Consider the following 25,873-nt stretch of genomic DNA (forward strand, 5'->3'; position numbering starts at 1 on the left):
ACCGCTTATTCATTCATATTCACGTTTACTCAGCTGTTGCTTCATTTTTACTCCAGGCAAAACAGGATGGCAATGAGCATCGGAGACTAAATATTTTCGATGGTCACAACCTTAAAATTTAGTAAATTGGATTAAAAAGGAACAAGAAGTTCATTAGTTTCCATTCACAGTACCATGTCTCACAGCAAGCTATTAGATATTAATTTCAGACATAAAATAAAGAACAGGGCCAGAAAGATAGAACAGAAAGTAGGGTGCTTTCTTTGCATGCTCCCAAACCAGATTATACCCCAGATACCCCCCTGTGCTCCCGTCAGCCAACCAGGAGTGATCCCTGAGCCTGGGGGGGAGGGGGAGGGGAATGCCCTGATCACAGCGGTGTGTGCCCTCCCCCAATACAAACAAAACAAACAAGGGAGAAATAAAAATGAAAAATGAAATTTAAAAGACCAATTAAATGATACATGAATGCCTTGAGATTTCCTTCTTTGCAGAAACACTGGATGGGTGCCTTTATAATCTTTCGTTTATCATTTGAACATCTGACAAGGTATTTCAGGATTCTTATTGATGTTGGTGGGCACCACTGGTGGCTCATGTGAAGTGAGGAGGAGAAAGACAGTCACTTTCTCCTGATCTGCCTCTTCCATGCGGGACCCAGGGTTACTAGGTTCTTGTCTTGCCTTGCAGAAAGAAATTTCAGGAGTAGAGGAGCGGTGAAATTACCCAGTTTTTATTTGGAGGTTTTGAAGGGAAGGAGAGATGTGCCCTTTCTTTGTTCAAGATGACCCTTATAGGGTTTCCCCAACCTGCCCACATGCGGGGCTTCTACCTGGGTCAAAGTCCATTGTTAAGGAGGTTACCAAGGGGGTTGGGAGTGGTGATGGTCTTCTTTGAAATTCCTCTCCTGACTTTTGTTTCTGCAGGAGCTTCTGTTGGAGGGTTGGTCCGCCTCCTCAGGGTCTGTTACAGACTGGCACCAGTTCTCCATGAGGTCAGGGCTATTACTTCCCAGGAGATTTACTGCCATTGCCTAAGGAGGGGCCTTCCCTATCTGCCTGCCTACATCATTACCAGTTATTTCCTAGCTAATGAAATTACTGCTTAGTGATAAAAGTTTCTGTATGACCCATCTTTGGAATCCTTTTCACCTCATTGGAACAGTTCTTTGACTCTGAACATGACGCAAGTACACAGGCCTCCTCAGGCCCCCTCAGGGACACACTTCCATCCACATGGACAGTGGAGCTCAGTCCACTTCCTAAGTTGGGTTTGGCACCCCATTTTCCCCAGGATGCAGTGGTTTGAGCCGCCTTTTCTCTTGGTCCCATCCTACAGAGTAGAGCAGAATCCCAAAGCATGCCCATTTGCAACTTTGAAGGTGGATCTTCTCATCATTCGCAAAAAATAAAAATTTAAAATGTGATTTTAAAATAAGAAGCTACTGCCAAGAACTTCAAAAAAACATAGACTCGGAGTGTAGACTGCATCACAGAGAGGTCTGTGGTGGGAGGCTGACTCCAGCCCGCTCACAAGGCGCTTTGGCCACTGGAATCCTTCTCCCTTTCCAGCTAATTTTTTAGTTTTCCTTGAGGTGATTGGGGGATAAACTGAGGGCTTCCTCCTGGCTCTTAGATCATTCCTGATGGTGTTCAGGGGAACCCTGTAGGGTACAAAGATTTAACCAGCGTTGGCCCAGTGCAGGGCAAGTACCTTCATCCCTGTAATGTCTCTCCAGGCCTAACCTCTTTAGGGATTAGTGGACATGCCATAAATCAATATCAACAGAATCCATTTTTCTAAGTTTGTAATGGTGAGTCATAGAAAAGTGCCAAGTCTGAGAATTGCATTTTGGCTTTCCTGGGTATTAGTGGTGGTAGTACTTGTTTTGTTTCGTTTTCAGTGTCACAGGCAAAGCAGGCGCCTGACCACTGAACCACATGCCTAGCTCCAGACCTAAATTTGGGAGCTTAAAAACCCAAGCCCCAGAATTCCCATCTCTTCAGATCTGCCAGCTGCCCCTGGGTCCTGGCTGACTTTCATCCCTGTACCATCTGATAACATTAGATAAACAGGAGTCTGTTTCTGCTTTATCGAGACAAATGTTGGCAGCGCTTTTTTTCTCCCCTTCATTGCTTATGCATCCTGTATATATATTTTTTAAATCATTGAGATCTGGTTGGATTGTTCTTTACACACACTTTGTTGGTTACATCTTCTTCGTTCTCTGAATTCTTGATTCCCTCCTGCCTTCCCCCATTGGACTGTGTCATGAGTTGAGGCCTCCCAGTTGGAAAATTTGATGTGAGTTTAACATTATCATCCTCTTTCATTTCCAACTCACAGGTAGAATAATTATTTGTTGAACAAGAAAGGAAAAGGCTGTCAAATGTGCTGGAGATCATATGGGATGAGGAATCAGGGACCTGATCTAAAACCAAACTCATTCATCCCTCCATTGTCCACTGTCAGTGGTTTGGAACCTGAGATTCTGAATGATAGATGAAATCGACACAACATGGTCAGCACATTAGAGTGAAGAACTTGACTGCACACAGTTTAAAACTGCACTTCCTGAAGCGGGTGGCATCTGAGATAGGAAGTGCAAGGCAGGGAATGGGGAACTCGAAAGACCCATCTGGGAAGAGGAAAGTGTTAGAGGAGATTTGCTAAGTGGCAGCACAGTTGAGAACCACAGGCAAGCTCGATGCTGGGTATCTAGGAGGATGAGTTAGCAATTTCAGCTTCCACATTCAGAGGCATTTGAACACAGTAAATGGAGGGGATCTGATTTGTGGTTTAAAAGAATGGTTGTGCCTCATCTGTGGGGAATGGGCTAGAGGTGGGTAAGAACACAATCAAGGATGTGGGGAGGGATCCAGAGTGGAAGTGATGGCATTCTGGACCAGAGAGGTGGTAGTAGGGAGGAAGCAGTGCTTGGATTAATAGATCTCACTGGAGGAATAAAGTCAACAGGATTTCCCAGTGGATTGGATGGAGGGGAAGAGTGGGAATAGCGTCCAAAGGCGGGAGGGAGACTGGCTTGCTACCAGGGCCTGAACCCACAGGGTTGTTGATTTTAGGCTGCTGCTACAGACAATCTCAAGCTCTGGCTTTGACACTGGAACTTGTAGAGGCTGTTTATAAAAGGGAGTTGAGGACATCTTTGAATTTCACTCCTTCTCCTTTAAGTCTCATCTATGGATGAAGTGGGATAATTGAATGTCCTTGCCAATAAATGGCCTGATTATAATCAGGAAATTTTAGAATTGGCAGAGACTTTACTCCTATAGTTTCAAGGAAAAGATCTTTGTAATCCAAATCATCAACCCTAGTTTATTGTTTAAGGCTGAATGCAGCATTAAATTCTCCACGTGGTTCCTCTGTCAGAGGTTGTCAGATCATTTTTATGGACTTTATTTTGTCATGAATGTTGGAAGTGGGAAGAAGCAAGTACCTGTATCAAAAAAATTGGGAAAAAGTAATAGTGCAATAAGTGTCCCCAAATAAAAGAACAATAAAAGTAAAATTTAAGATGAACTCTACAGGCATATTAAAGAGTGCCTAGGTTTCAGCAAACATAAATCATGATTAGCTCAAGGCAACACAAATCCTTCCTTAATGGCAGTAATTCCAACCCTTTGCAATGGGGGCAGATAGAAGGGGGAGTTCAGCTAGCTTGCTAGATAGTGTCTAAGGTAGTCTGATGGTTCATTACCTCTTAGCATGAACCACCTTCCTGAAAGCTGAACTAGCCTGTCCCTCTTCTTCTTCAGCAGAAAAGACAGTGTCACCTCTAGCATCAGGTTTTACAATATCAGTAACTTTTGTTTGGAAGTTCTCCTGCCCTCTGGTGAGAGAGCAGCTACCACTCTAAATTGGCCTTGGCCTCCAGGAACCGATCAATTGAGCTCAGAAGCCTGTCTCTCTCCTGATTCTCACTCCTCGGGCAAGTCTTCTTCAGATGCAGCCTTCAAAGATGGGCACTTCTGGAGAAAAGTTTGCCATGGAGGCAGCCAGTTAAGTCGGCCTGGGTTTCTTACAGAAACCACAAGACAATACATACTTATATGAATTAAGACACTTAAGTTTTGAAGTCTTTTTTTTTTTTGAGCAGTAGATAATGAGCAACCACATTCGGAGGTCCACCAGAACCATTATGTAACACCAAATTAGATTTCTCAATTAACTCTAGTACAAACATGCCAGTTTGGTTTATGAATAACATTTTTATCTCATTTTGCCTGGAATAAATCATGTGTTAAGCCATGGGCATTTATAGAGTTCCTAGCTGCTTCTCCTATGAAGAAAAGAAGGATCTCGAATTTCTGGATCTGTTTCATGATTTCTTGACTTACAGCAATTGCCTACCATTACTCAACACTTAAAACACACAGGAACGTATAAACCAACCAATGGACCCCTGATTCATAGCCTCTGCTCTTGCTTTGAGGAAATGCAAGGTGAGACTCCTAAACAGTAAGGCTCAGTAGTGTCTAAGGGGATGTATTCCTTTGGGTTGGAGTTGGAATATATCCTGGGAGGAACTAAATAAATATTGGTTTCCCTAGACAGCTCATTAGTGCCCCATGAAAAAAGAAGAGACTCAATTCCACTTAGGTGGTGGAATTCTGCTCAGCACCTGGCAATCAGTACCAACACTGAGACATGCCGGGGTCATCTAGACTCATTGTCACTTGGGTCTTATTTTTTGTCTCAAGATGAAGACTCAGAGTGGTCCAGTGAGAGGAATCCAAAGGATGACAAACTCTTACTGGGAGACTCAAGATGTTGCAGACAGTGTTTACTTTTGGTAGAGCTTTCAAATGGTAGAGAGTTTAGAATGTCTAGGCGCCCTCAGCGCAGGGAACACTCATGCCCGTTCATCTGTTTCTTCCTGCAGACTTCCTAGGAAGCATAGGGGAAGGGCACCAAGGCACCCTTTCCTTGGAAAGCTTGTCAAAGCCTGCAGGAGAACCAGGATTTCTAGAGAAGTCCAGCCAGCCAGGCTTGAGGCTCAACCCAGAGACAAGAACAAAACCCACTGGTGAGTACCCAGAGCCTTGTGAGATGCAACATAGGGATCCCAGGTGAATATCTCAGAATGGACCCCTGCCCAGAACCCGACTCCCTCTTGACACAAGGTCAAAGGTATATACAATAGGACATGTGTGTTCAGATCTCTGTGCTGAATTATTTGCGCAAGTTTCTTGCTCTCAAACCCAGGGCTTTGACTTTTTCAACTTGTGTTTTCATCTGAGAACAGAACATGGGGCAAATTCATCCCCTATTGATTGAGAGTTAATTGTTTTGGGTCCCTGTGTGTTCAGAATGCTTTGGCTGTTGCTGTCACATTCTTGTGACCTCCACATTCAGCTAGGCAAGCCCACGGGAAGTTACAGTGCTCAGTTTCAGAAATTAGACTGTAGAATGCCTCTCTATGGACTGCACACCCTTCCAACTCCACACCTAACTTCCAGCCATCAGAACAATCTGACTCAGCTATACCAGACGCAGGTACTTTGAAGGCCCTTAGTTATCCTCTGAAAGATTCAAACGTCATTAGGAAGAAGCTGTGTAAACTTGAGATATGGCCCAAAACTTTCATCTTCTATTCAAGGAACAATGAATATTCTAAATACATCTACATGTTTCTTCCTGAACGAATCATCCATCCCCTCAGGAATCATATAGTATCCCCACCTCGACTTTGAGAAATCTGGAGAGGATAGAAATAGGAAGCTAATCAAATATCCACATTATCTCTCTGGACAGGAGGAATTGGGGGCAGATGGAGGACAGAACTGGTGCATAATCAGGTCTGTGCTTAAAAATAAAAACATAATCACTGAATGTAGAAAATAGATTGGCAGAGTGCCGAGTAATTATACAGTTCATAGTAAAATGTTCTGCTGTGACTTTGCAAGGGAAGTGACTTTTATATTGGGTTAGTAAATATATACATAGAAAAAAATCTCATTTTATGTTCACTTTTCTGAAACTTGAAAAAGAAACTGTGTATTCGCTCCCATGGCTAAACTGGTAAGCTGGATATTATTTCGGTAGAGTCACTCTGTGTTCATTGTACTTTTGATGTTTTATGGAGTATTCTTCCCATGCATGTTTTAACTGGAATGGGTTCTAAGTGGGTGGCAGGCAAGTACCCTTTGTTAAAACTTGTTCTAATTATTTACTCTATAAAATTTCTGGTTATGGTTACCGGACTAGACTAGTTGTTTATTATTTCGGAATCAAAGGATTAGGTCAACAACATAAGTCCTTTCAAGAAATCACAGTACCAAATATGATTCCTCATGATAGGTATCTCGTTATTTCCAGAAAATAACTGGAGATTTTGACTTCAGAAATTTGCTGGAAGACATGCAATGAAACATTAAAGTTAGAATGTATGGTAGAAAGGGGAAATTGAGCTTTTTTTGGAAAGTGATCTTAAATAAAATGCATTTAAATGAGATAAAATGTATTTCAAATGTAGGTTGAGAGCACACTCCGACTTTTATTTGTAAAGTCAGAATAGCAATTCATGTAAAATGTATTTCAAAGTACAGTTTGAGAGAATACTCCAGTTTTTAGCTGAAGTTTAAAGCTTAAAGCTTTAAATATGTGTGTATTTATTATCCATAAAAATTCTGTCATTCTTTTTTTAATCCTCTCAAATATTTCCCTATTTGTAGTCTTATGAAACACCAGCACTAAACTATTTTCCACTTACCAATTTATGACTTTTTAAATTTCCCATCACTGTACATATATGATTACTAATTCATATTGAATTCATGGATACAAAAATTATTGACTTAGTTCCACAAAGAAGTTGTTCTGATGAAGCATGCATTTACATTGCTTTGTTAAAAGTCTTAGCATGCTATAAAGGAAATACTATCTCCCTGAATTAATTTATACCAAAAGAAATGTTGTAAAGCTAGCTTCCATGTGGCATTAAACTGGAAGAGACAAAATAAATGCAAAGCATTTATTTTCAATTGTCCTTAAGGTAGATATTTTTAATAAACTAGAGTCAGACTTCATTACTTAGAATTCTCAACATGCTAATAGAAACATCTGCAAAAAATCTGTTTTCTTGTTTATTGTGGGAAGTAAACACAAGTGAGCCATGAGGGGGAAACATATAAAATCATTTTTTATGGACCAGATTTTTTATATCAAAAGAATGATGTCAATTACAGTAATGTTTCAATCAAGATCGTGCCCTTCTCTTGGGATTATTTTCATACAAAATTTGACAAATAACATTTTAAGACATGTAATGCTGTTTTAAAGGGCATTTTAAAAATCTTATCAGCAAAATTAGACCTCCCCATTTGGGATAAGAATTATGCAAGGCATCTGCATTTGTTTTAGTGTTGCCGAAAGAGGGGTTTATTGCTTCAGGAATAAACAGAAATAATGAAATGCTTCTGAAGAGGCCAGAATGGGAGGACCAGCAGAGAGAAAAGAAGGCTTTTGCCCTTCAAGACTTCATCGAATGGATGAGCCTATTCATTGCCAATTCGACTTGTTTTCTGAAAATTAAATTCCTTATGCATAATTGAGTGGAAGACCTGACCTCATTAATAATACAGAGTGCTGTGTTATAGGGATAATTTCTCTAAATGAGCATCTTCTGGTATCTAAATTATATATAAGAAGGCAGACACCCACTTAAAGTCAAAAAAAGAGCCATGATGTCATTAAAAAACAAAAAGAGGGGCTGGAGTGATAGCACAGCAGGTAGGGTGTTTGCCTTGCACGCGGTTGACCCGGGTTTGATTCCCAGCATCCCATATGGTCGCCCAAGCACCGCCAGGAACAATTCCTGAGTGCATGAGCCAGGAATAACCCCTGTGCATCACTGGGTGTGACCCAAAAAAGCAAAAAAAAAAAAAAAAAAAAAAAAGGAAAAAAGTGGAGGTAGAGTTCTGCGCCTTGTGTGTCACTTGCGTCACTTATTTTGTGACTGTGGACAGTCAAGTTGAGGCCTGGGCAAACTTAGTTACCAAAAAGTTCCTGCCTTGCAAGCATGAGGTCAAGAGTTCTATCCCCTGTGCTACCCACATGCACTGAAGATCCAGGACCACCCACCCACTGCAGGCTCTGAGCACCACAACTAAAGCAGGTGACGCCTGCTCAGCACCCAGTCAAGGGTGTGTGACTCTTCAGTCTGGGAACCACAGAGGCAGGATGAGAAAGGGCTAGGAGGAAGAGGGAAGGGGAGGGGGAAAAAGTCAAGGAACCGTTCAAAGCTTCTTTCCTTTTCTGGAGTATTCCTCATGTTGTCGGAATCAGGTTTTGTGTTCTGTGCTACTCAGACACTCCTGCCAGACCTGGGTGAGCCTGTCTGCCCAGCTGCTCAAGTGAGGAGATTGTGCAGAGAATGTGGCTGATAGGCTGATAGAGAATGGATGGGCCCATGAGGCAGCAGAGGGGGCCCAGTGGGGGAAGAGAGGGCAAGAGGAGGGACACAAAATGAGCACATCCACAACACCATCCAGTGAGCACTGTTGCCTCAGGGACAAATCCTGAGAAGGAAATAATTTGATTGAGTGACTTCAGCCTTAAGGGGATTCCTGAAACATGACAGTGCTGTGGGGGATGGGGACGAGGGGGAGGGGGAGAACTAAAATAATTTTTTTTAGAAAGGTGGCTTGGAGATGGAGCTCCCTGGGTTCCCCATCTCAATCTTGTCGACTGTCTGCATGCTGGAACTCCTTCAGTTTCCCCAAGGATGATGGGTGTGTAACAGGACAATCTGCTACTCAAGCAAAGGCAAGGACTGAGTCTCTTCCTGTACAGAGACCACACCCTGAGACTTGAGGGGCAGCCTGCCCTGTGTGTGGCCCTGTCACACACTCACACCATCACCTCAGCATTTCTTGGGGCATTCCCAAGGTTCAGTGACAATCCTTTCCCAGACCCAGACAGACTTTGTCCTCACAGGAAGAGCCACCAGTTGTGGAAGCTCTTCCTCTGGTTCCTCAGGGACCATCTTCCCCCATGCCATAACCCATCTAACTCAGCTCACGCTGAGTCTGAGGGTGTCACAGGCCTCTTGGTTCATGTCAAACAGGTTTAGTTTATCTCAGCACAAGCGACACCTCACAAGGCAGCCCCAGTCTCCACACTCCACACTCCACACTGGCACTGGCGTTACAGGAGGAAGGATTTTGCATTGCCAAACTGGTTTTGACTCATCTTTTTCAGAAATTGGCACCTTGCTTTGGCACACCTCTAGGGTTTTGACTGTCCCTGGTGCCCGGCTTGAAATTTCTGATTTAATAGTCTGTTAAAAGTATTTCATAATCAATCACTTGCCATGAAAAATCTCTTTCGTTTAGGAAACAAACATAGAAAGTTTCCACCACATCTCTGCCATGTGGTCAATTAAAGTTTCTGTTGGAGTTTTGTTTAACTTTTTTTGTTCTAATTTGGCTCTCAGATTTCAGCTGGATTTATTTTTCTTTGGGTACCCATTAATCTTTTACAGTGTGGTTGCAATAATTATGCAAATAATAAGTTCATCACTCTTAATACTCTTTCTTTCATTCTGAAAAGTTTATTTTCATGTATTGTTTTCCTATAATATCAGATCCATTTTAGATCTCTCCTCTCATCAATCATCATTTAATTTTGTTGTATAGTATTTCAGGAAGGGATCTTTTATCCATTCCCTTTTTAGGAAGAGTGAGTTCTGATTTATCATCAGATTGGAGTTTTGACTAGAATAACATCAAAGTATAAAATAATTTAGGAGCAAATGGAAATACACATGACTAGCATTTTTGCAATGAATCAGGGACTCTTATGCGTTAGGCAAATATTTTAGTCCATTGAGTTTTCAAACCAACTGAGATATAGAGTTCGTTGCTCACCCAATTTTCTCCCCTATTTTGTCTCCCAATCCTTGAAGTTTCTAATTGCTTTCTCTGGGGAAGATGGAATTCCTATCTTGATTCTAGGCTTGGTCCAAAGCACTTCCTTAGCCAGTGGCACCAAATAGTGGCTTGCTTGGTTGGGCTTATTCTCCCATGCTCCAGTCGCTGCAGTGAAGGTGACTTTATCAGACTCATCCCAGGAGGGGACAAGAAGCATTTGGAGCAAGTGGCTCAACAGATTGTCAGATTTAGCTGCAGTGAAACTTGATGCCCAGGGACCCCTCTCTCTCCTCCCGCCCCCCACCCCCCCCACACGTAAGCACAGTTCAATAGGCACCATCCTAAATTACTATGACTTAGACCATTTATTGTTCTCTTACTATATTTCTTGCTCCATATCCCCATATATAGAAGAGATTTATTGTATGTGTGTTGTGACACCTACACACATATAGGTGAATAGAACTAATCTCCTAAAATTCCACAAAATTATAAGTAAAAAAAGTTTTTGAAAATTCAATCTTTCTTAAAGGTAGCACTGTAGCACTGTCTCCTGTTGTTCATCGATTTGTTCAAGTGGGCCCGGTAACGTTTCCATTGTGAGACTTCTTGTTACTGTGTTTGGCATATTGAATATGTCATGGGTAGCTTGCCAGGCTTTGCTGTGCAGGTGAGATACTCTCGGTAGCATGCCCGGCTCTCCGAGAGGGGCGGAGAAATCGAACTCGGGTGGGCTACGTGTAAGGTAATCGCCCTACCCACTGTGCTATATAAATTTAAATAATATGGATAATACATTTTAAAGTTTACATGAAATAGGTAAAACTTACAAATGTAAAATTTAGAAAAGGGGAAGAGAATTAAGCAGAATTTAAAAGGGAAAATCTGAATAGGCCAATAAAGGTACTGAGTGAATTATGGTCTAAGAAAGGGAGTGTTGGCTTCGTATTAGAACATCATACAGATACTACTTAAGTGCCTGAATTAACAAGTAAAAGATTATTATAAAAATCTCTAGGGATGTTTAAAATAGCATTATAATCATATGTAGACCATTCATATAAATGAGACATTAATTCATTATTGAAAGAGTAGAAAATCCCTCAGCGAACAAGTCGTCAACATACTTCTTCATGTAGCCGATGGCAACCATGAGCACCTTGAGTGAGTACATGCTCCATGCCTTGTTCTGGAAAGTGTGTCTTGTCCTTGAAAGAATCGTCTTTAAAGAGTCTGCAAATCTGACTTCAAGATTATGAACTCCTTAAGTTGTCTGTCGATGAAGCTTTGTATCATTTCTCGGATGTGAACGAGGAGGTAGCTGGATGGAGTCTTGGTGAGGAGTTGATTTCCATGAGTGTTTGTACTGTATCTCTCCATTCTCTTCTGGCTCATAGAGTCTCGTTTGATCAGGTGATCTGCTGTGAATCTGATGGGCTTTCCTTGTATGTACATTCCTTTTTTTTTTAAATCTTGCTGCTTTCAATATTCTCTCTGAGCACAATGTGTTTCAGAGTTTTCTTGCTTAAGGCTATTTTCATTGGGACCCATCATATCTCTTATACCTGCTCGCCCATATTCAAAGCTCAGACGTTCTTAACTATGATTTAACTGTTATTTATCAAATTTTCCTTCCTGGTCCTACCATAACTTTCATTTCTTCCTGTGTTTTTCCTCATTTCAGTGCTCCTATTTTCTTGTGCTTTGCTAACTACCTGTGCCATCATTTTTTTGAGCTCATTAAATATCCTGAACAAGGGGCTGGAGCGATAGCACAGCCAGTAGGGCATTTGTCTTGCACACAGCTGACCCGGGTTCAATTCCCAGCATCCCATATGGTCCCCCGAGCACTGCCAAGAGTAATTCCTGAGTGCATGAGACAGGAGTAATCCCTGTGCATCTCCGGGTGTGACCCCCCCAAAAAAATTATATCCCAAACAAGGCATCACTAGAGGTATGTGTGTAAATGAGACCTCGTCCATGAAAAATAGGTAAAGATGCAATCCTACAAGTGAAGGGTATGCTTAAAGACTTAAACTATGGCTCTAGTGGCAAGAAAAAACTTCCAAGGCACAAAAGTTCTTTTTAACTTGGGATTTCAGGAGAATACTTTGTGGATAGCTGTGAGTGAATAAAACCTGATCCTGTCAAGAGAAATGGGAAGTCTCTGTAGCTTGGACTATTAATACATAGACTGTAGAACATGTGCATTCAGCTGTCTCCAGTTTCATTCTCCAGGGGTTACTTGTGAATGTGGGAACAGCCACTTCCCTCTGTGGGCAGAACAACCACCCACCTGATGACTTTCCTCGGTGAGTCACATCTCATCTGGTGTGTCACAGCAGGCCACTCTGATTTTTGCTTCTCATTAGTAACTGAAAGTTCTAGGTCTGAGTGCTAGAATCGCTTTCTTTGAGGCCAGAGTTCTGTCCCTGGCACCCCGAATGTGAATTCGGCGTGCCTTGCTTTGGGATTTGCGTTCCCTGCCTCTAGCACCCTAGTCTTCTCTGTGCTGTGTGGCTGGGACATTTCTTGCAGCTCACTTGGACAGAGAGAGCCTTTTGGAAGGCGGGTGGAATTCTTCCTGTTTCTCCCAGGGGAAGAGAACAAAGGAATTGGCATCCCTCTCTGCCTGTTGAACAATCATTTTCCTGCACCATTTAGTCTAGAACTTTCCCCCATGTTCAAAAAGTTCTTTAAATACTGTTGCTATCCTTTTGAATATTTGTCCTAAGGCTTACTCAACGGTAGTAGATAACTATTGGGGTCTTAGGGGTGTTCATTAATCCGTGTCATTCTTTCCCATTACCGTGGCTGGCTTTCTTCAGTATTATTATGCTCCTGCCTTCACCAAGTTCCTTAAATATCTATCAAATGGATGATTGGCTCCTTAGATTGATGAAGAGGGCAAGTAGATAAAATAGATAAAGCACTAAATAAATATTCTGAAAGCTTGTGTGTGCACATTACAGTATGCTATGATAGTACGTGATTAATCATCTATAAGTGCTAACATTGTTAGTTTTTGTCTTTCTCTTGTTTGAAATTAGAACCAAAAATAGTCTTGTTTCTCGTGTCAAAGGTTTCTCTGGAATTGTATCATTGATTCGTACCAGCTAAAAGCCGCTGGACTGATCTGAGGGGCCCCAAGTCTGTCCTCCACTCAGACACTTTGCTAAGAAGGGGAGGCTGCAGTTTTAGCCCTGTGCGTTTCAGTCTTGTCCCATAAGTGGTGAGTTCACTCACAGAATCGCTAAGATCACATTTCTAAACACATCATCTAATGCTGGCCCTCTCCCCGCTCATGGGCCGGCATGGCCTCCAGGAGGGAAATGCATCCGAGGACAAGGTCACACGTGTTAGCAGAATGAACCAAATGGAGCACACTGTAAGTTCCAGAGTTGTCCTGATGCCATTTTGCAAATGTTTTCCCTGGAAACTCAACCAGAAGCTTTAGCAATAGGAAGGAATTAAAAATAAATGACTCCGGTTTCTGTCGGTGGTGACCTCAAAAAATGGTTTGCTCTTCTTTTGACCCAGAAAATCCTACCAAATCATGCAAATCGGGGTATTCAAATTTTCAAGCTCACTTTAATAATGATCATGAAGCTTCTTAGGTCATCCGAGGCCCGCAGAGCCAAAAACCCACAAGGGGGCAAAGAGATAGTACAGTGGGTAGGGTACTTGCTTTGTGTGCAGCCAACCTCGGTTCTATCCTGGCACCACATATGGTCACCCAAGCACTGCAGGGCCTGGTTTCTGAGCATAGAACCAGGAGTAAGCCCGGTGCATCACTGGATGTGGTCATCCCAAGAAAGCAAACAAACAAAAACAAAAACAAAAACCCCACAAAGTATCTGAAGACGTAAACAGGATGAGCAGCTGGAGAAGAATGCTGAATCTTGCCAGCGTGTGCTGCAGAACACAGAGTAAGGCCAGAGTGTTACACAAAGTCCCCAAGATGCTTCTCAGAACCTCATGTTCTTCTGTGAGATGGTCCCCACCTGCAAAAAGACTGTTTCTAAGCCGGAAGAGGAGGAGGCATGGTAGAAGATATCAAAGAAGAAAAAACTCCATTAAATGACTAGGTGAAAGCTACATTTATGCATTTATGCAACAGGATCAATCTGACATTTTGTGCCCTGCCCATAGTCGGTGTTCAATAAGAAACTTTAAAAAAAACGCTAGTGATTATATTTTAATTGTCCTTAGGCACTGTGGTTTATTCATCGCAGCTAATGCCAGGGTTCATGCCTCAGACATTCCAACGCCACACCCTCCATCACTATCCTCCTCCCATTTCCCCCTTCCTGCCCCTGTGGTCAGCTTCCTCCTGAAGACCAGTTCTGAGTTTCTGTTGCCTTTGGGCATTTCTAGCCCCACTTTGTTTCTTTCTAGCCCACATATGAGAGAAATCATTCTGCCTGTCGCTCTCCATCTGACTAACTTCACTCAGTATGATATTCTCCAGATCCATCCATGAAACAGCAAATTGCATGATTTCATCTTTCCATAAGGCCGAGTCATATTCCATTGTGTATCTGTACCATAGTTTCTTAATCCTGTCATCTGTTCTTGGACACACACTCTTAAATGCATTGGGGGAAAGAAGAAAGTATCTCCGTGCCCCTGGCCATGGAACTTTGCTTCCTGACGGTGCCAGGTTGATGAACCTCGAAGTCCATGCCAGGTTCTGGACTGCCGGTGCCTGGTGGCCAGATTTGGGGAAAGGAAGAAGAGAGGAGGCAGCGAAGTGGGCAAGCAGGGAAACATCAAAACTTTTCTGTGCTACCGTTTTTTAAAAAAATGGGAGAGGAAGGGGGCAGGGATAAAAGTAATGGAAAATTTGGGGTTCCCGGGATTAGAAAAGGAAATCTCAGAGGGAAGGGGGATGGGGAGAACAGCTGTCCAATTTGCTCTCTCCTCTTCTCGCGCGCGCCCTACCCTCCAGAAGCTCCCCAAAGTTTGCCTGCCAGTGCCGGGCTGTGCTGCTATCTCGGGGATGCGGGGCGACGGCTGATGCTGGGGGAGCTGTGGATGGAGCGCCCTCGGTCCCCTCAGGGCTCGGGCGGCGCGTGCAGCCCGCCCCCCTCCAACCCCCACCCCCCATCCCCTCCACGCTCCTCCTCCCGGAAAGGCAAAGGGAAAAAAGATCGGACCTCAGACGCACCGTCGCCCCCATCCCCTCCTCCCACCTCGGGACTAGGGGAACTCCGAATTTAGGCAGAAAGTCCCGCTCAGCTCCGAGGGGAGAGGGGGGAGGCGACCGGGAACGCCGCACCGCGGAAACTTCCCAAGTTCGCGCAGCCTGGGCGCACCGCGCACCCCCGCACCCCACGGACCCCTGGGGGCAGGGACCGCGCCGGCCGCCAGCAGCTGGACGCCTGGCAGTGGGCAAGGAGCTTCCTCCTCCTCCTCCTCCTCCTCCTCCTCCTCCTCCTCCTCCTCCTCCTCCTCCTCCTCCTCCTCCTCCTCCTCCTCCTCCTCCCCTTCTTCCCCCTCCTCCCCCACCTCCTCTCCGTCCTCCTCCCCTTCTTCCTCCTCCTCCTCCTCCTCCTCCTCCTCCTCCTCCTCCTCCTCTTGCTTAACCGCCTGGTGAGTGCACCCCGGAGAAATAAGAGCGCCCAGAGGAGTGAAGCAAGGACTAGGGGCGGGGAGGGGCTGGTCCCCAGCCCCGACAGCTCTCCGCGTCCCCGCTGGCCCCTGTGCGCCCCCCCAACCCCGAGGGCGCTCCGGGCTTCCCGCCCCAGGTGACTCTCTTGGTCCCACCCCCACCAGTCTGCAGAACTTTGGGGGCGGAGGCGTTAACTTAGGGGGGTTGGACCAATCCACCCTGGGGATCTCGGAAGAGAAAAAAGTGACATTGGATGGAGAATTGCCGCGACCTCCTGGGGTTCCCAGACGCCCAGCCGCGTCCCTGAGACCGCCCGTCTCTTGTGGAAGAGTCTAGTGGCTTGGACACCGCAGGGAGGAGCGGGGCCGCAGCCGCCCGGGCCCCGCGGGGTCGCCCCTTCCCGCGTGCATGTGCGCGCCTGCAGGGCGGGGTGCGCGCTGGGCCCAGGGGCGCCCGTCCGGGAAGTGGGGTGCATGGCCCCCCGCGGCGGTGCGCCGCCTCCTCCTCCGCCCCAGCCGGCGCGGCTCTGGCCGGGGAAGTTGCTAGCCATGGGGGCGCTGGCCGTGTTCTGGGTGCTCAGCCTCCTCACCTACGGCTACTTGTCCTGGGGCCAGCGCCCCGGAGAGGAGCCCGAGGGAACCATAGGAGCGCAGGCTGCGGAGGCGCCGCCGGCGCCCACGCCCGGGGCCACCTCCCAACCCCATCTCATTTTCATCCTGGCTGACGATCAGGGATTCCGAGACGTGGGCTACCACGGGTCCGAGATCAAGACGCCCACTCTCGACCGGCTGGCGGCCGAAGGAGTCAAGCTGGAGAACTACTACGTCCAGCCTATTTGCACGCCATCCAGGAGTCAGTTTATTACTGGAAAGTAAGACTTCACTGTTTCCTCTTTTTACTCCTTGAAGGAATCTTAAGCGTTAACACGAGTTAACACGAGTTCTTAATTTAAGAGAATAGAAATTATGGGGCAGTTGAATGAATGAATGAATGAATGAATGGGCGGATGGGTGGGTGGGTGGATGGATGGATGGATGGATGGATGGATGGATGGATGGATGGACGGATGGATGGACGGACGGACGGATGGGTGAATGCATGGGGGGATTGGACCTTGGTGTTGAGTCAAAATGTTAAATAAGAGGTATCTTGTTAATGGTCTGGCAAATTTGATCACTTTTGCTTGCTCTGGGAGCCTGCTGTGAAGTTTTTAAACTTTGGAGGTTTTTTTTTTTTTTGGTTTTGTGGAGTTTTGTTTCCTTGTTTGTTTTATGGGATCAGAGCTGGGCCTCACTTGTCAAGCCCCGGCACCCAGAAGGTCCCTCTTTCAGGATCTGTCAGGGTTTCTGCGCATACTCAGACTTTGCTTAAGTGTCATAATTAAATTCACAGGCACCCTCACTGATAAGAAAAACACACCAACATTTCCTGTGACTCTTATTCTTAAATGTAGAATTTGCTTATCACAGCCTCAGGTCATCACAGAGAGGCTTAACCCAGACAGTGGGGATATGATATAATGTCAGACCTGACCTGTCTTCTTCTGACTCTGGTTCTCTAGAGGGTCATTTTCTTTTGTGGAATCATCACTAGCGAAGGGCATGGGTACTTACCACGGCTTCTTCAAAGGCGTGGACTCGATGCTAAATGCTCCAAAGTTCATCTCGGGTCCTCTGCTCTCTTCATTGGTCCGAGAATTTTCTGAATAACTTTGAGAAAACTCAGAAGATTTGGGACGCTAAAGTGTTTTCTGATCTCGACATTACTTTGCTAAGCAGCTAAATCTTTTTGATAATGCTCAGATTTTCATCTTCCCCCTATATGTTAAGGTCACTCTAACTGATTTGGATGTCCACATTCATCTGTGGGATGGAAATAAACTAGGGTGTCCAGCATCAGAGGGGAAAAAGAAGCCTAGAAAATTTCATGTAGGTGTTTTGTGATTCAGTTTCAGAGAACCTGTGCTTCATTTAGAGTTGTTCTTGGAATTGGGCCCTCTATGAGTAGCCAGCATTCATTGGAAAAATAAAGACTATTTTGTAGGAATCTCTGTCTTGCAGAGAGGTTTGCTTACAGGATGATTTCCACTGCTTAGCAAACTGTCAGAACAGAGCAAGCGTCAGTGCCAGAAAAGAAAAAAATTGAAAAACCTCCTCCTTCCTCTTTTCAGAGGATGAGAGAAAAAGGTCTCACTGTCCTTCGGAGTCACTCTGGAGGTTGATGGTGATGCCAGAGTGTCAAGTACATTTGATATTTGTAGTGGGACAGGTTGTTGGGAGGAAATTAACAAGTTCATCTGGTCATCTAGAGGTCAAGTTCTTCCTGTCAAATCTCACCACTTTTCTATTTGACTTAAGAAATTAATGTTTCATAAAATCTCACCAAGTAAAGCTCTTCAATTTTCAACTAATTTATATAATTTAGGTTTATTCAGATAGCCAATAGTAATGGAAAGATCATATGAATTTATCCTTGACAACAGAATACAGGTTTAAGGATTTACACCAAACAAGGACACTTGGCTCCAAAGCATTATCTGGCACTGGTTAAAGATCTTCATCTCATCTTTTCATCTTTATGATTTTTTAATCACATGAAACAGAAACTACTCAGGAAATAATTTCTACTTCCCAATTTGTCACTTTTGTCAAAGATTGACTGTGTTCTTTCAATGAAATCAAACATCCAATGAGATTTAGTCACTTAAAATCTGCTCAGTATAACAAGTTCTACAAATGCTTAACAGAGAAAAGTTCAAACGGTTGCTCTGGTTTGATTTAAATGTTGAATTGAATTAAATAGGTGACATTTTCACTCCTGTAAATCAAATCACTGGAACTGACCTTTAAATAAATACAGACCTAGGAAAAAAAAGTAGCTATAGATACCTCGTCTGGGTCTACTACTAATGAATTTATATTGATTAATATATTCCAGAGAACATGTTTTCCTTTTTCATTGACCACATATGTATTCATGCCTTCTGGAGCCTCTGGTATTAAAAAAATTCCTTGAGTTTAGCTCCTAAAATCAGATCTGTGTGGTATTAATATGAAATAAACCTTGCTCTCTGGATCATGGGTTGTCCAGTTGAGACACTCACGAAGATCTACAGCTCACTAGAACTCACACTTAAAGGTCCAGACACGATCAAATGTCAGTAGGTCTGAGGTTGAGCTGAGAAATAACTGCAAAAGCCTGTTTGGTTATTAGAATAATTTCATTAATATTAATCGAGAATGTTGGTCTTAAATCCTAGCATTTCCCAAACAGTTATGGTTTGGGGGGATGAGGTACTCTGGCCTCATTTAAGCACTTTGTGAGATTGCTGTTATCTGTGTTTCACTAAGTGTGCCCACAGAGTTTAAGAGAAAGTAGTGGTGCAAGAGCTCTATACATGAGAAACAGCACTTAGCCTGGTGGCAGAAAGACAAAAAGCCACACAGAGACAGTGGAACTTTGGTCTTGGGTACTTTGGCAGTGGAGGTGCAGTATTGTTGTTTGCCAAAGTCATAAATATTAACACTATCATAATCACGTTACCTCTGCAATCACAAGATAAGGTCAATTGAAATTTTTTCATCAAAAATTTTTTAAATACATTATAGAAATGGTAGCATTTCTTCAGGAAAATAATGCAGCAAAAGCTTCAGAAAGACTCAAATATTTTTACAACATATAGATGATATGTTGTATGCAGACTTTTAAAATAAGAAAGATTTTGGCTAACTGAATTGAATTTATCTCTTTGGCAATAATTTTGTTTTTACTGTTATTCATAAAGACTATTAAGCATTTTTAACAATTGCAAAGGTAACTCAAATAATGGTCACTTGTAACAGTATATTAGATCAATTCATTTTATTTAACTTTCCCAACTTTTTACTACTCAGATTAATGTGGCCTGCTATTGACTTGTATTTAAATGGAATTAAAGAGAAGGTATTCTTTCATGTCTGACTTCTTTTTCTTAAAATAATTCTTGTGAAACTATTATTAATATTATTTCCTGTACATAAATGATATTCATTTAATTTTCTAATAGTGTTTTTTTTGTAAAATTAAACTGCACTTTATTCATTCATTCTGGTTTTGATGGATGTTTGGTCATTTTCAGTATTGAGCCTTTTTCTAACAGTACTACCATAAACATATTTGTATATGTTCCTTGGCAAACACATGCATACGTTTCCCTTGATTATCTGTGAAGATGTGGGATTACTCAATTATAGGGATACATAGATTCAGATTTTCTAGGTACCGCCAACAGTTTCCCAAAAATGTGCTGCCAGTTTACAAAAATGTGCTACGAGCAATGTATAAAGAGCTTTGTATGCTTTTCATCTTTGCCAACAGTTGGGATTTTTTTTTCACTTTAGTCATTCTGGTTATCTTGAAAATTTAGGGAAATGTTTTCCTGATGGTTAATGATATTGAGCATCTTTGCATATTGTAATGAATATTTGGATATTCCCTTTAAGGAAACACATGATTATTGCCTGTTTTTCTGTTAGGTGATTGCTTCTTTTTTTTTTTTGCTTTTTGGGTCACACCCAGCCAATGCTCAGGGGTTACTCCTGGCTCTGCACTCAGGAATCACCCCTGGTGGTCCTTGGGGGACCATATGGGATGCTGGGAATCGAACCTGGGTCGGCCGCGTGCAAGGCAAACGCCCTACCCGCTGTGCTATTGCTCCAGCCCCAAGGTGATTGCTTCTTGCTGTGCTTGACTACTGGTAGTTATTTACAGATTTCTTTTCTTTGCCAGGTATTTAAGTTAATAATGTCTTCTCTGGGCTCAGCGGTAGGGCGTTTGCCTTGCACGCAACCAACATGGCCGACCCGAGTTCGATTCCTCCTCCCCTCTCGGAGAGCCCGGCAAGCTACCGAGAGTATCTCGCCCGCATGGCAGAGCCTGGCAAGCTCCCCTTGACGTATTCAATATGCCAAACACAGTAACAACAAAGTCTCCAATGGAGACGTTACTGGGCCCGCTCGAGCAAATCGATGATCAACGGGAGGGCCTTTACTTACTTTTACTATGTCTTCTCTGACTCTGTAGCCTGCTTTTTCATGAGACACCCTCCCTTCCTCTCTCCCACGCTTCCTTCCTTTCCTTTCCCTCCACCCTCCTTCCCTCCCTCCCTCTCTTCTTTTCTCCTTCCTTCCTTCCTTCCTTCCTTCCTTCCTTCCTTCCTTCCTTCCTTCCTTCCTTCCTTTCTTCTTTCTCCATATCTGGTACAGCTCTACCACATGCAGAGTTGCCTTTTCACAAATCAGATCTAAGTACATGTTTGGATCTGTTTCTAGTCCCTGTATGTCCTATTAATCTCTTTGCCTTTCCTTGTCCCAATACAACATTCTCTCAACTAATATCACTTTACACTAGACATTGATACCTGGAATATAAGATCTTCTTTTTTATTTTCTTGAGAAAGCTGCTTAATCCATGCTTGACCAGTTCATACATTGTAATGTGAAATAAAGGAGAATCCCGAAACAGTATTAACAGGTATAAATAAGTTAGAAATTTGCTAACAAGGGCCTGTTTGTTACAGCAAGCATGAGTGGGCACGCCGGGCAGTGCCAAGGGAACCATGAAATAATCCATCACTCCTGCTCTCTCTCTTCCTGGCCCCTTATCCTGCTCAGCGCAGTAATAAATGAAGCCATCAGCTCAAGAGGACAGATGAAGGCATTTGAAAATCCAGACAGAAAATATTCATCTTGGAGAAATGAGAAAGTAAAGAGGGAAATGCTGTACAAATGCTGGCAGCATGAGAGTCCCCCTGAGATCCAGGTCAAAGACTTCAAACAGAGACCCTTCGTCTGTGTTTATTTCCTTCCATGTTCTGACGCTTGAATGCAGAAGAATTACCATAGAAATGTTGGGTTAAACTAGACTGAGACTTTTACAAGTTCCTTCCATGACTCTTAGATTTATCAGTGCCAAGGGAAAATGGGAGAATATAAAGTGTTTATATCCTTTCAAAAATGTGTCAAGTGGGGGCTGGAGTGATGGTACAGTGGGTAGAACATTTGCCTTGCACACTGCCTACCTGGGTTCTATCACCAGTACCCCATATGATCACCTGGGCACCACCAGGAGTAATTCCTGAGTGCAGAGCCACAAGTGACCCCTGAGCATCACCAAGTGTGACCCAAAAAAGAAAAAAATGTGTCAGAGTTGGTGCGGGAGGCCAGAGAGACAGTATAGATAAATAAGATACTTGCCTTGCATATGTAGCCATTCCAGATGAGATACCCAACACCAAATATGGTCCTCCGACTTCTCCCAGGAGGAACTCCTGAACACAGAGCCAGGAGAAGCCCCAAAACAAGGCAACAGAAGTATCAGGGTCAGAGAGTTGAGATGAAATAAGATCAGCCCCACATTTGGAAAGGCTAAAGAGGTAGATGATTTTCTTTGTTTTTTTGTTTGTTTGTTTGTTTGTTTTTTTAAATTTTTATTAGTGAAATACCATGAGATACAGTTGTAGATTTACAAATTTTTGTGCTTGTGTTTCAATTATACAATGATTAAATACCCATCTCTCCACCAGTGCCCATTTTCCATCACCACGGGTCCCAGTATTCCTCTCACCGCCCCCCCCCCCATCCCCACATCCCACCCTGCCTCTGTGGCAGGGTATTCCCCTTTGTTCTCTCTCTCCTTTTGGGTGTTGTGGTTTGCAGAAGAGGCATTGAGTGGCAATTATGTTTGGTCTATAGTCTACTTTCAGCATGCTTCTCTCATCCTGGGAGGATCCTCCCAATACCCTTTATTTGGTGCTACTTTCTCTATCTGAGCTCCCTTTTCCCCTAGAATGTGTGACTGGCCTCCAAGCCATGGAGCAAACCTCCTGGTTTGCTAATCTCGGCCACTCTTTGGTGTTAGTCTTCTATTTTGTTACTTTATGTTCCTCAGATGAATGCAATCTTTCTATGTCTATCCCTCTCTTTCTGACTCATTTCGCTTAACATAATACTTTGCATGTAGTACCACTTGTATGTAAATTTCCATCTTTTCTAACAGCTACATAGTACTCCATTGTGTAGATGTACCAAAGTTTCTTTAACCAGTCATCTGTTATAGGGCACTCAGGTTTTTTTCCAGATTCTGGCTATTGTAAAGAGTGCTGTAATGAACAAACAAGTGCAGATGTCACTTCGACTATACTTTTTTGCCTCTCTGGGATATATTCCCAGGAGTGGCATTGCTGGGTCAAATGGGAGCTCAATTTCTAATTTTTGGAGAATCGTCCATACTGTTTTCCAGAAGGGCTGAACCAGTCGGCATTCCCACCAGCAGTGAAGGAGGGTCCCTTTCTCACCATATCCGCGCCAGCACCGATTGCTTTTGTTTTTGTGGATGTGGGCCAGTCTCTGTGGTGTGAAATGATATCTCATTGTTGTTTAGATCTGCATCTCCCTGATGATTAATGATGTAGAGCATTTTCTCATGTGCCTTTTAGCCATTCAGATTTCTTCTTTGAGAAAGTTTCTGTTCATTTCATCGCCCCATTTTTTATGGGGTTGGATGTTTTCTTCTTGTGGAGTTCAACCAGTACTTTGTATATCCTTGATAGATGGTTGTCTTTGAAGAGATGTGTGCTCAGACCAGAACTATGTGTGTCGTACAGTTTGGGGAATGGGAATGGGTGCTCGAGTGAGATGGGGGAAACATCTCCAGCACGAGGAGGAAGGCAAGGAGGCATCAGGATGCAGGGTGCTGAGGCCTCCCCTCATAGACCAGGCAGAGCCAGGAGTGTAGAGGCAAGGCGGCCAGGTGCTTGTAGCATCACCCGCGGTGGACTGCTTGGCAGTGTTTGGAACCAAGTATAGGATTCTAACTGGCAAGGTAGGGACTGTAACTGCTGCTTTGGGAGCTTAAGGGAGCCATGCTCTGGAGAAGCATGCTGAAAGTAGACTATAGACCAAACATGATTGTCACCCATTGCCTCTTTTGCAAGCCACAACACCCAATAAGAGAGAGAGAACAAAAGGGAATGCCCTGCTATAGAGGCAGGGTGGTATGGGGGGATGGAGGGTGGGAGGGATACTGGGATCCGTGGCGGTAGGAAATGGGCACATGTGGAGGGATGGGTATTTGATCATTGTATAATTGAAACCCAAGCACAAAAATTTGTAAGTCTACAACTGTACCTCATAATGTCTCACTAATAAAAATTAAAAAAATAAACAAAAATTTTTAAAAAGGCCAGAAATAGCACAGCTGGCCGGGTGTTTGCCTCATGTACAGCCAGCTCAGCACCACGTCTGGTTCCCTGAGCACTTTCAGCAGTGATCTCCGGTGATGCTCGGGGTACCACATACAATGCTGGGGAAATTGAAACCTGGGACAGTGGGATTCAAGGCAAGCAAACGCCTTCCAGCCCCTGCTGTCTCTCCAGCTCCAGTTTCTTACCTTGAAATTAACCAAGAAAATAACCATTTAGAAAATTGTCTTCCAATACGGCTGACATAGGTAAAGGTAGTGTTTTTTTCTTTTCTTTTCTTTCTAACCAAGAAGTCAATTCATTGACTTTCCAACCAGGAATTGATAGTTTGCTTTCACCTTAGGCAGAATTTTTTTCTTTTAATTCTCAGTAACTTGACAATTTTTTTTATTATAGTGTAAGTTGCTTGTTTGCAGCAGTGTTAACAATTACAGTTTTGAAGTAGAGTCACTCCACCTCTAACACTAGCAAGGTACCCTAGATCCTTCCCCAATTACAGCCTCTCTCTTTGGAGACAAGGTGAGTCTGGCCTTTGCCCCCATCCCTCACCCCTGCAGCTCCACTAACTTGTTCTGCACAGTCAGGAGCCTGTCCCAGGGTCCCGGGTGCAAGGACAGTGGGTCTCTGGCTGCCTTCTGGTGGTGGGGACTGCAGAGATGGGGAACATATTCCCCAAGAGTTTATACAGGGTTGCTCTTAGAGATGAAATTCTCAGTGAGCACATCCCCTGAAAATGTACCACAGGTCCTGGCATGCCTGTGTTTCATTGGATTGTGATTAGAGAAATCCCTCCCTGGGGACCAAGAACAAAAGGATTGTTTTGGAGGACGAGCTTCCACTCAAGGGAAAAGACCTTTCTCTTCAGTGGGTCTGTCCAAGAATCTCTCAACAACAATGGAAAGTGAGAACTTAACAGTAACTGAATTCTTTCAGCCACTCATCTGGGCAAAGGATTCTGGGGAGCAGCAGTGAAGGGGTTGATGACTCCATTTCAGAGGCATGTGGACACGTAGACATATTGCCCCTCTGTGCCCTTCTCTTATCGTGGGGTAGAGTGTTAAGGCATGTTCTGCACTCAGAGAGGGCTCAATAAATGTCAGTTACTATGTATTCACTTAAGTGCATCCTTACAATGTATAATTCTTTTCTTTTCAATTTTTATATATTTTATTTTCAAAAAGTAGTTCACAATAGTTCATTACAGAAAATATTCAAACACCAATCCCACCACCAAGCACCTTCCCTCCACATTAAGAGGGAAGTGTGTGAAGGTTGTTGTGGATCCATTTAAGCCCATATATAAGAGAATACAAGCAAGTATGTTAAAACCAAGCAAATGTGTACTAATTTTGGTAAGTAAGTAGGCTAGAATATAAGCTGCCACATGCTCCAGGAAATTCTGTGTATAAATCTCTGTGTATAAATTCTGTGTATAAAGCTCTCTTCCAGGAGCTTTAGTTTATAGTCTCTGGATCTTGGCCATTGATGAGAATACATGGCACTGGGGGTCGGGGGGCGCAGTTTGTGGGTGTGACGGCCAAGCTGCTGGAAAACTGGGGAACTGGCGGGAGGAGGTCCAGTTCCAATTCGAGCGGGCTTGGAGATCTCAGTCACGGGGCCCGCATTACCTGGGTTTTTCTGCTGGTTCCCTCTTGGATGAGTCTCATTCAGGCATGTGGAGAGTAGCCTTGAGCATGGCAGTGGTTGGGTCCTGGAGGTTTTCGGCTGCCAAAGTTCTGCTTGGGGCAGGGAAGGAAACTCAGCCTGCCCTCCTCCGAAGTGCTCCTGTGAAGACAACCTGGCTCGGGGTCAGTACATTCTGCACAATATCTAATTCTTAGTCATTTCGTTGTTTATAATCCCAGGTTGAGAAGAAAAATAAGTAGGTCTTTTTTCCCCCAAGCTTTGCTTTGACTTGGAAAAATGAGGAGAAAAGGAAAAGGGTTCCTGGAAGACCTCAAGTAGCCATTTCACGAAGAATTAGCCCCCAGGAAAAAATTAGTTAGCCAGTAGCTGCCTTTTTCTAGTTGACCACAGAGATGGATCCTTTGAGAGCGGAATCAGTCGAGTAAGCTATAGACATGCCTGTGATCAGCCAATTCCCTAATTAAAAGAAATGTTATTCAT

At 43.7% G+C, this 25,873-nt stretch overlaps 1 protein-coding gene across 1 annotated transcript in view; it reads left to right on the forward strand.

Annotated features, from left to right (window-relative positions):
- The first annotated feature begins 15,873 nt into the window (after positions 1-15,873).
- Positions 15,874-25,873, forward strand: part of ARSJ (arylsulfatase family member J) — a 79,400-nt gene continuing 69,400 nt past the window's right edge. Inside the window, exon 1 of the mRNA XM_056116637.1 lies at positions 15,874-16,378. Within this exon, the coding sequence (XP_055972612.1) occupies positions 15,981-16,378 (398 nt within the window). The 5' untranslated portion in view covers positions 15,874-15,980. The remainder of the gene's footprint in view (positions 16,379-25,873) is intronic.

Source organism: Sorex fumeus, unplaced genomic scaffold (genome assembly GCF_029834395.1).
Source record: "Sorex fumeus unplaced genomic scaffold, SorFum_2.1 ptg000033l, whole genome shotgun sequence".
Lineage (NCBI taxonomy): Eukaryota > Metazoa > Chordata > Mammalia > Eulipotyphla > Soricidae > Sorex > Sorex fumeus.